This window comes from Bidens hawaiensis, unplaced genomic scaffold (assembly GCF_021521415.1).
Source record: "Bidens hawaiensis isolate Kalapana, Puna unplaced genomic scaffold, B.hawaiensis_p1.1 tig00419364_1, whole genome shotgun sequence".
Classification (NCBI taxonomy): Eukaryota; Viridiplantae; Streptophyta; class Magnoliopsida; order Asterales; family Asteraceae; genus Bidens; species Bidens hawaiensis.
Genome location: NW_027504835.1, coordinates 155735 through 166933, shown reverse-complemented (window position 1 = coordinate 166933; position 11199 = coordinate 155735). Strand labels below are relative to the sequence as shown.

General features: G+C 37.7%; 1 protein-coding gene across 1 annotated transcript; it reads right to left on the bottom strand.

Annotated features, from left to right (window-relative positions):
• Window positions 1-4637: 4637 nt before the first annotated feature.
• LOC143608343 (ubiquitin carboxyl-terminal hydrolase 24-like) lies at window positions 4638-9853 on the bottom strand. The gene is made up of 7 exons (XM_077083398.1): window positions 9681-9853; window positions 7654-8196; window positions 7290-7471; window positions 6957-7204; window positions 6742-6884; window positions 6143-6319; window positions 4638-5124 (listed from the first exon to the last, which is right to left on the bottom strand). The coding sequence occupies exons 1-7, from the start codon at window positions 9696-9698 to the stop codon at window positions 4936-4938; spliced, it is 1500 nt and encodes a 499-aa protein (XP_076939513.1). The 5' UTR covers window positions 9699-9853; the 3' UTR covers window positions 4638-4935.
• Between the last annotated feature and the right edge of the window lie 1346 nt (window positions 9854-11199).

Below are 11199 nucleotides of genomic sequence, written 5' to 3'. Positions count from 1 at the left end.
CTCCAAAATGGGCAACTCGTTCTCATCGAGATCACGAGTACCCAACCGTGCTGGACCACCAGTCTCCCGCGGATGCAAGAGCGACTGTAAGTCGTTCCCCTCTGAAATAAAAAAAAATAAAAAAGATAATGTTAGAAGAAAATCCTAAACCAACACAAACGACGGAGCATACCGTAAGGAATATAGTTTAAACCGTATTCAAGGACGATGGGTATTTGCGGTGTCCCAGACCCGGCATCCTTCCATACGCGGCTCATCCCAAGCATCACCATCCCAGACTCCGCGAAGCGATAAACCGGAGTCTGGATCTGAGAGATCTTGGCGAACCATTCTGTCTCCTGGTAATTGGAGGCGTGAAGGTTAGGGAGTGCCCTCCCATTCTTGAACGTCATCGCGATGGGGACGACGCGAGCGGAGAGATAGAAAAACTCCCGCTTCCAAGAACGAAGACTACGGTCAGTAGCGCAGATCTTCAACCCCTTGATCCGAGTAACAAGGGTATACCAGCCCTGGATGCACCTCCAAGTGTAGAAGGTCATCAGACGGTCGACGCGGGGCTCGATGTCCAAAATACGGCACACCCATTCGAAATGGCGAACTTTAGCAATCGCCATTGGGTGCACCTCCGTCAAATGAACACCGTGTTTCTCCAGAACACGGTACACGAACTTCGTTAATGGGAATCTTAGATTCCCATATAGGAAGAACGAAGCGTAAACCCCTATCTTGCCCTTAGGGGCATCGTACACAGTCTGGTTGGGCTCCGGAAACTCTGGCTCATACGGCTCCAGCATGAACTTCTTGACGATGTAATGGTATACATCGACAGAAAGAGTACACTGGCACTTGCCAGCAGTACTCTTATCCTCCTTATCGGACGTAGACTTCGGGTTCTCGAGGTAAACGTCAGACTCCTCGACGTTAACCTCAGGATCATGAGTAGAAGAAGACATTTTTTAAATGTTAAAGAAAACGGTTTCAGGAGAATGCTCGCCGGAAAAGATGAGTATTCGCCGGAAATCGCTTAAAAGGAAAAGAAAGGTGAAGTGAAGGTATGGGACGAGATACACCCTCTCCCCCCTTATATACTCATCGCAATGAATGAGATGAATTTAATGCGGATGAGAGAGAAAGCGCAGGCGCAATGACACGGCGACACGTGTGGATACAGCAAGCTGGCAACAGGTGTCGGAATGGCGCGTGTCATGAAACTCGCGCCCACGCGCCTGAAAAAGCGTCCTGATTGACCACATGCTGTCACGTCGTCATAACTTCCTGCACGTCCTGAAACCGTCAGAAGACGCCAACGTCCTTTCAACCGTTTGGACTGTCCTTATCCTTTCACCAACTCTCCGAATTCCAAAAAGATTCAAAAATAAGAGGGAATATACCCCCCTTACCTTGGAAAACAAGAAACCGTAAGACAAGTGCGGGTACAGTGTCAAGGCGAAACCTTCACATACTTAGCACCTGCAGGGAATTGAAACCAAGAAGGATCTTATGGGCCATGCTTGCGGAAAGAGAAATAGCACCCCCGCATGGCGGGAATGTTGAGAACTAGATTGTTTGAAGCTTCAAGGTGGAATTGGTTGTTTAACATAACTGATCACTATGTCAAACTACCAAAACCTCGTTGAGAATCTACACAAGTGAAACTCAACGCTCCCGACTTGCGAGGAGGTTACACACCTACCCGCATCATACCCAAAGATCAGGCAGAAAAGTCGGGAATTTCTGCAAGTGACATTAGGAAAACTGCGGGAAGAATCCCCACGGAAAACCTTAAAAAACGAAAAACCCTCTTCAAAACCCCTTGCTTAAAGTCCAAAAGTTCCCCTCATTAACAATTCATGAGAAGAACAATGGATTGGGGGGACTTGAAGAGGTAGGTCCCAGCAAAGCCATGTTGGACCCGCAAGACTCACCTTGAAGAGGGACGTCTGCGCAAAGACCAACTGGATCCGCAGGACCCACCATGCTCAGAGAGATGAAGACCTACACGCAGTAAGCCAGCTGTTCCCGCAGGAAAGCCTCCCTTGGTAAAGTACCCTGCCTGTTCCCGCAGCTGCAGATACAAGCCAAGAAGGAGGGCTACCCGCACTAACAGTAAGGCTACACGCATAAGGCACTAACTCTTATACTTCAGTAATGTCACCTGAAGAAGGAATGAGCAGGGCGGGAATATTCTCGCCCAAAAGAGCCAGTCCGTACGCTTCTAGAAGATCTTTTGTATTATACCTACCAAGGTATGGACAAATAGACAAGATCTGGCAAAAGTAACCCATGAACCAATCACAGGGTGACAGCTCACCGACAATAGTACGAGGAGCAGCACGCTCCAGTACAAAATGTCACTATCAGCCGCTGCCTACCCACCAACTCCCATCGTGGCACGAACATAGCCCGTAGTTGGTGGAAAAGGAATATTATACAGTTGGTCGTACCTGCTTGGAAACCTACCTTCGGCTATAAATACTCCAACACCTTGGAACGGTATGAGGATCTTATCTTCTCTCTAGCTATTTCTCTCTATATACACTTATATTCAGAGCAATCTAGTCTGATTCTCACGCCGGAGGGTGGTCACAAGAAGGAACCCCCCCCCCCTCTCTCAGTGACGAGCTCACGGTGTCTGTTTTGCAGGTCGAGAAGAATAACCATCTTTGCTGGACCTAACCCTCGTGGGAAACATCTACTTAACCCCCAGATTATCCTTAATCTGCCGGGGTCATCTAGTGTTTCTTCATCCACAAAGTATAAAACCACAATGCCAAGTTTTCAACTATGTTAAAAAAAATGTTAAACCAAAGGTACAAAACAAACAACATAATATTCAACCCATGTTGCACAAACACCATGAAAGCTTGAAGTACAAGCTTATGATAAAATTGTATTTATATAAATTATTTATTTTCTTAGCAAATACTAATGGAAAAACTTGATACATTTCACAATTGAAAAAATATGCCTGGAGTTATTAATTTTAATAAAAGTTAATGGTTTGTAAGAAATAATGGTTCTAAAATCCAAATATAGTGATAAAAAAATGGACAAAATTCTTTTAGGCGTGAGCATTATGGCTATAAATATGGGCGGCATTTAACTAGTCTCTTTCTTTAGACCATTCTTATAGGGTTTGAATCAAATACAAATGAAATTAACGTGCTAAACGTGATAATCAAGTAGAGTAATTATATATACAAGTAGAGTGTTTGTGTAATTACATCATAGAGTAATTATGTAATTACTCTATGATGTAATTACACAAACACTCTACTTGTATATATAATTACTCTACTTGATTCTCACGTTTAGCACGTTAATTTCATTTGTACGTTAACATTCCCTCATTCTTATATTATACAAAAGAACTTAAAAAATATGAAAAGTTAAACCATTGTTCGGTTATTACTTTTTAATTATAACATTATTTAAATAAACTTTATAGAACTTAACAACAAAAGGACATAATGTTATACTAAACTACGATAATATGAAATATTTAAAACATCATAATTTCACCTCTAAGACATGCTTTTGTCTACTTGCAATGCACCACCATCTTAATCTAAATCATTTATGTGAATGCGTTACATGTTAACTATTTTTTAATAAGATATAATAACATGAAACAATTAAAAGTGATATGAAGGGAAGGGAAAGAAAATAAGCAAAAGCATGTGTCACTTTTAAATAGTTTAATGGCAAATGGGATTTTAGTTAATCAAATTATGATTAATTGGTCGGTGATACTTCATTTGGTTAATTTATGGTTTTGAAGCCGTAATTCGAATCTAAATCAAACAAATGCAAACGTCCATTTAACTGTCAAGTGTCAATGCGTGACAATCAAGAAGAGAGCCCATTAAAATTAGAGGTTCTATGAGAATGACGATTATGCTCAAAATCAAAGGGTGAAATCATCGACGGAAACTTGAGCTCTAACAAGAAGAAAAAACCATTTGCCAAATCCTTGCAGTAGGTTAAATATATCAGACTTTCATGCAAGGTTAAATGCATTTTCTAAAGAAACAAAAAAGATTTGACTAATCGTTATTTATATGAAAACTGCCCTAGAAACTTTAGGTAACGAGTTAAAGTCTCATAATTGTTTCGAATGACACAATCATTTTGTATTGTATATTTGAATTATCACAAAAACAAATAAATTGTTTTCTACTAACTATATATGTTCAAAATATAGTTAGAGAACACGACGAAAACTGTTACAACATATCAATTTTAGAGACATCTTTTCTACGTACTGAAGTTAAAGAACATGTTCTAGAAATAACCCACAACACAAAGAACACGTTATGTAGTTTACTCTTATTCATACATTTAGCTATTCTCCTGTGATTCCTTCCTTCACAAAGCATTATTTACTTTCACAGTTTACCCTTAAGTGTGTGAAGAAAATATGAGAGCTGCATTTAGGTTCATCAAATTTCAACTAAACTAACCTCTACACATTAACCGTATTCAGTTCGTTCAAATCTTATCTCCACGGGTTTCCTACCATAACCTACTAAACACTAATTATCCAAAGCACGGTAGGAATCTACGTGATCTCATTGGTTGGTATCAAGTAAAATATTTTCAAATAATAACAAAATGCAAAACGAAACAAACGGATAAAAAAAAAGTCAACAAAGGTCAAACAAATGTATACTCCGCATTTCCAATGCTTCAAACCTCTAGACACCGAAGCAAAGAATATACATATCAATACTCTACATACACTAAACCTCACTTGCAAAACCATTCCTGACACTAACTTTGCCAAATCAATCAAACTCAACCAATCAATTTCCGATGACATCAGCTTTCCAACAACAGCGTTTAAACTCGTGCCACATGGGCAGACCTCCGTGTGGGCCATCTCTTGTTGCGTTGAGCTGGGATTTGTGCTAGAAAATAAGCCCATGTTCCTGTTTATAGTCTTTTGTAGAAGAGGATATAGGCTTGGTCGTGTAAGACCTTGTTTTTGCTTATTGCGGTTACAGAAGCATCATCGAACCGAAACCATTGTTGGTTTGGATAACAAGCATCTGCAGTGTAATGCCCCTTTGACGCTTCTCTCCCGTGATGTGTTACTGATGAAATAAGTGTGTACTTTCGACCCTGCATAGTTTTATATTTGTGTCAAAAATATCAATCCTAACAGGCTAGCATAGACACGTTTAAACGTGAAACGGGTAGTAATCACGTTGTAAACTTGTTAATCGGGTTCGTTAGATGGATGAATGGGTTAAATAGATCGTAAAGTAAACGGGTTAAACAAGTCAACTTGAACAAGATCTGTTTAACCCATTTATCTAAACGTGCCAAATGAGTTGACGGGGTAGTAATCAACTTGTTAGCTTGTTAATTGGGTCGATTGGTTGTGATAAACAGGTCGTAAATAGGTTGGTGGGTCGACCTGTTCATTAAAACAGTTAAACATGTCAACTCGAACACAGCCAGTTTAATTAGATAAATCAACCCAACCACCACCCATTTACTAAACGGTTTTTATTGGTGACATCTTGAAAACTGTCACCCTACCAAAAAAAGTTATGTCAAATATACTCGCACTAAATACTTACTACCTCCGTCCCATTAAAAGTGTCTTAGTTTGAAAAACACAAAGTTTAAGGTAAATTGAATGATTACTTTTTTTGCTTACCAAATGACAATAATGCCCTTGAAAATTGGGTTCATCATATTATTTATTAATGCTAGTTGTGTGTGTTTAAGGATAAACTTGGAAATTGGCTAATAAATTTTGTAAGTAGACATTTGTAATGGAACAAATAAAAAAGGAAATATGGACACTTTTAATGGGACGAAGGGAGATACTTAGAATTCTACACTTACTAATTTTATTAAATATACTTTATGGCATGAGCTATATACCCATCCTTTTTTTCCTTACACTCCAAACTCTCATATCCTAATACATATTTTAAGGGAAGAGTATAAATGTCACAAACTGAAAGTCGGTATTCCTAATATATATTATGACTTTTTGTGGGCAAATATGATAATATGCCAAGTTTTTTAAATGGGTGTATGAAACTATCACTTTACATATTTTATATTTCTATAAACGACTTGTGCTAAATATGATTGCAATGAAAATGAATATAACAAACTTTACCTTTGTTGCAGCTGAAACAAGCAAATCACGACTTAAGAGCAATTCGAGTGGGAAGCGTACGGATTTGTGTAATTTTGTACTTCCATTAGTTCCATACCCAAACCGCTTCAGATGCAATATCATTATCTTTGGAAGTGTTTGTAAGTTAACAGATTTTCTGGCTGTCACAACTCCAGCCTAAAAATCAATTTGACCATGTTTTATCAGCACGTGCATGTATAGTGATCAGCCATTTTTATACATCGTTAAAGCAATCACATATTCACATATATAAACATACAAATCTATATGTATGGATATGTACACATCTATATATGTATCTACATATGCATGTATCTATATACATATGCATGTATCTATATGTGTATCTATGTATAAATGCATATGTATGTACGAGTATTTATCTATGTATGTATGATTGTATATGTATGTATGAATATTTATCTATACATGTATGGTAATCTATATATGTATGTATTATCTGCATATGTTTGTAACTTTGTATATACATACATGTTATGTGTATGTGCATGTGCGCAAATATATAGATAAATATGCGTGCGTGTGTGTGTGTGTGTGCCATTGTACTTAAAGCATACCTTTCCAGATGTTGTTCGATACTCATCAAGTGTTTCCGGCATAGAATACAGACGAAGCGTGTCCTCAATATTAGCAACACCATCATGAGATATATCAAGATGCAGCAAAAGAAACGGTTGAACAGTAGCCGAATCTTTACTCCCTGCAAACACAAACACATTAGAAATTTACACTTTACGCCCTCAACTTCTTATTACAACAAATCAACCCCTACCTGCTGCCTTAACAACACTTCTCAATTGACCTCCAAAAATTGCACTCAACTCCGAAGGAACAAAGTTTTGTGTTCTTGTTACCGCAGATTTGTTCTTGGGGCCCACGGTTTCCCAATCATCTTCTTCAACAGACGAAACAAATGATGACCCGTTGCCATTAACATTTGATGATTTTCCTTCAAATTTTAGAAGTTCATCGTGCATTTGATGCATGATGAAGCTTAAAAACTCTTGTGCATCTTCTTGCCTAAAAAGAAAGTATTTCATGTGTCAACACATAACATTAAATCGACTTTCGAACAATATTTTATAAAGCTGAGTTTAACATGTACCTGGGCCTCCCGGATATGCTATTGGGAACATCAGGAGTAAAATTCTTCAAGACTACTTCAAACATGGCGGGGCTAAAAGGTCGGCCCGTTTGCATATGGTTTAGGTCCTTTGAGATTGTGCCAGATGGCATTTTGAATTCAGAAATAAATTCACCAAATGCAGCCAATGTTGGATAGCCGGTCTAGATAGGATAAAAACAAGATAACCTTTTTAGTTATGTTCATATAACATTTATAGGTTATTAAGGATGTTCATTGTTCCATGTGAAACCAATAAACCGGCCAAAACAATTATCGGTGTGATCACTAGCATCTAATATAGAAAACAATTTACAACATTTGAATCTACAAAAATGTAACAAACCTTGTGAGCAATACGCGTCCGTATACCCTGCAAGAGCTGAACTACTGGAGAACAAGACAAAAGAGCTTGTAGTGTAGCATTGAGAAAACACATATTCCCTGAGTTAATTAACCCACGAGGTAATAAACCCATATCTAAATCATTTACATGATTTCCATCATTTCCATCAATCAGGTTATTCAACCTCTCTTCTTTCACACTACCCAAAGTTTCAACTTTACTATTCACTACCAAATTAACGTTATCAACTGGTTTTGGACCAATGTTGCCATTGTGATGCGGTGCTCCGTTTTGTTTTGGATGTGTTAAAGCTTCAGGCTTGATATTGTTGACAGGTTCGGTATGGTTAACTTTACCATTCTTGCAAACGCCAGTCGGGTTGTTATTTGATTCACCATTAAAACTACCAAAAGATATTCCATCTGATATCTTTAACGAATTAAGATCCATAGGTTTAGTTTTCACAGGCTTTTCAGCATTTTTAGATGGCTTATTAAGCCATGATTTGACTTCATCTTCAGAAAATGAACCAAATAACAGTACCTGCAAGATTAAATAATAAAATAAAGAATATTAGTATATTACCAACTATATATGCATTATTATGAAACACACACTTCAACCATTAACTATATTTCAATCACATCTAGAAACTATTGTTGACTTGATAAGCGCTTGTTATGCGAAAACTATTGCCTGTAACATTGCCTCGTTTCCGTTCAAATTTTGACCAATATATGCATAGAATAATTAGGATATTTGACGATCATCTTGTATCGCATAAAATTCATTGTTTGTATGCTTTAACAGCCATGTGTTCTTAGCTTTACGCTTTAGAATACAATTTACCTCAATCAAAAATAATAGGTGTTTCAATGTAAGAATGCATAAAAATTGAAATATCTTTACCATTAATCTCAAGGTTAAGAATATTGATGTGTGTATAGTAGAGTTTATAAACAACAAACGATGAATCATCAACCAGTTGGCAACAGTGTTCTACAATAACCACTCTCCAAAATCCTAGTACATGTAGTACTACTACATCTAGCGTGAACTTGGCCTTAAATTGCACGCATCATGCACGCCTATTTTAATAAAGAGCGCATTGCATACTTGATGCGTTGTATTTTGGACAAAAAGCAACAGAACGCAGCATCACGCAACTTAAAAGTTAAAACCATCCTCCATTCATACAACGAAACCTATCTCGTCTTATCGCATTCAAGCGCAATAAAAGACTTCCTTAGCTTAAAAATGCACAAAAGCTAGGCGAGGCTTTTGAGGTTTGTCGTTAGACTAAAGACCTTATTAATATCATCTTTAAGCAAAGAATAACTCTTGCTCTGCTTGAATGCAATAAAAAATAGACAGTGATCAACATATGAACAACTAAGGACGGTGTTTCTAAATCATTTAAAAGCTACTCACTACTTACACACCAGAAGCAATAGTACCACAAGTGCTAGAATCAATAAACGACAAACACGTAATTAAAATTGTATAACATCACCGTGAACCGCTACCCAATTTGCGGGAAAACAAAACAAAAACGCAAATTTCAACTGAATGTGACGTCAAACGAACTTTTTAAAAAGCAATCAAAGTTGGGCAAAATATTAATAGTTCAAAACACAACCTATAGTTAAACTCAATACCATACCGGTACCGATCCCAAATATCCCAAAAACTTGGTTCCGGTACCAACAATGCTCGATAAAACCGGTACCAATCCCTAATTTGTTAAACAGCGGTACAGAACCAATCCAGAAACCTAATAGCTGGTACCGTACCAGCCCCGAAACCTCAAATAGCTGGTATCGTACCGATTCCGAAACCTCCAATAGTCGGTACCGTACCGATTCCGAAAACTCAAATAAATAGTTGGTATCATTTGCTTATCCCTGGTTATTTCTGGTAACCTAGCACAACTAACTAGATCACAGAAAACAAATTACCAACAATCTAAGCTTCTTGAAATCAATCAAAATTACAAAAATTATTATTATTATCACTCACTCACTCACCTGAGGTTGATCAGTCATGGTGAAATCCGAAGTCGGTTGTTGATAATTACGAGTATTGTAATAATAATAATCAACAACCAACAGTAGTAAAATTTGAGTGCACGGAAGGTGTTTGATAAAATGTCAATGAGGCTGCCGTGACGGTGATCAACGGTGGCGCATCGACGGTGAATAATAATAATAATAATAATAATAATAATACAAGAGGCGGCCTCGAGTTATTTAGGTTTAGGTTTTCTGTTAAATCTCTTTTCTTTTCTTTTCTTCTTTGGGGAAATAGATATTTTGGTCCTTTATGTTTTCCACTTATTTGATTTCTTCTCGTTAGATATTTGGTTGGCATTGGTTACGTTCGTTACGTTATAGACATCATTGACAAATTTAAGTGTTCAAACCCAAAACATCATCAAATTAACACATTTAAAAACAAAATATTTAAAATGATGTTCGGCAAACCTGGGTGGTGGTAAAATCCAAGAGTTGTCGATCTCGGGCATTGAGTTGGTAACTTGACTCGAATCCAATCGGTTTCGTGTACGTTCGTTACGGTACTAGAGCTTAAAAGGGGGAAAACAAGGTGGACCAATGACCAATTGGGGGTCGCTAAACTTGTGCGTGCCGAGCGTTGTCGGTCACGGGCCTTGAGGCGGCGAGACTATGCAAATTAAGTCTGTTTCCGTCAGTTGCGTTATGGTACCGAAACTCCAACAAAAAAAATCGATGTTTGGTCGGTTTCCATTACATTCGTACAACTAATTCACGGTCTAATATGGTACCGCCAGGTGGCCCAATAGGGTACTTGGGGCACCAAAGTTCTTATTTATATATATAGTAATAATTATCAAATTTAGTGTTAGTGATTAATTGTTATGCATCGATTACAAGTGCTTGAAGCATGCTTAAGTTGCCACATGTTGTGACGTCTTTTCGTAATGTGGCAAGACCATAATAATTGTGTCTTTTGAGGTATGATAACATTTATTTAGGGTTTTTGTGCACTTTAACGCAAGCGTTTGGTTGTGGTTTATGTTTGTTTTGGTGGCAATTGGCTTAATTTGGTAAGAATATGTTGCTTGCATGCTTCAGTTAGTGCATCGCCTCTTTTATTCTTTGTGTTCGTTTGCTTAATTAGGTTTAGAGTTGGTTCCATTTACTTCGTGTAGAGCATAGATGGTATGATGTGATCAAATTCAAACCCTGAGTAGAGTATAAGGAATGACTACGGAGATATAGGAGGTATTGTGAACGATGGGGTTACTTGTTGTATGTATCAAACTATGCTAGCACGAATAACTTGTCGAAAGTAAGTCTTCATCAGTGGCAACTAATAGGTGGGTAAAAAAGTTTGGACTTGGATAAAAGATTTATGAATACACAGCGCAATGGTTGGGGTCCAGGGCAATATGTCTTGCCTATTTATAGCCTCTAGCCCAAATGCATTCATAAAGCCCCGAATGAGCTTACATAGTGTTTAAATGTACTGAAAGAGTGAAAGATATATAAACGATTACATGATTAA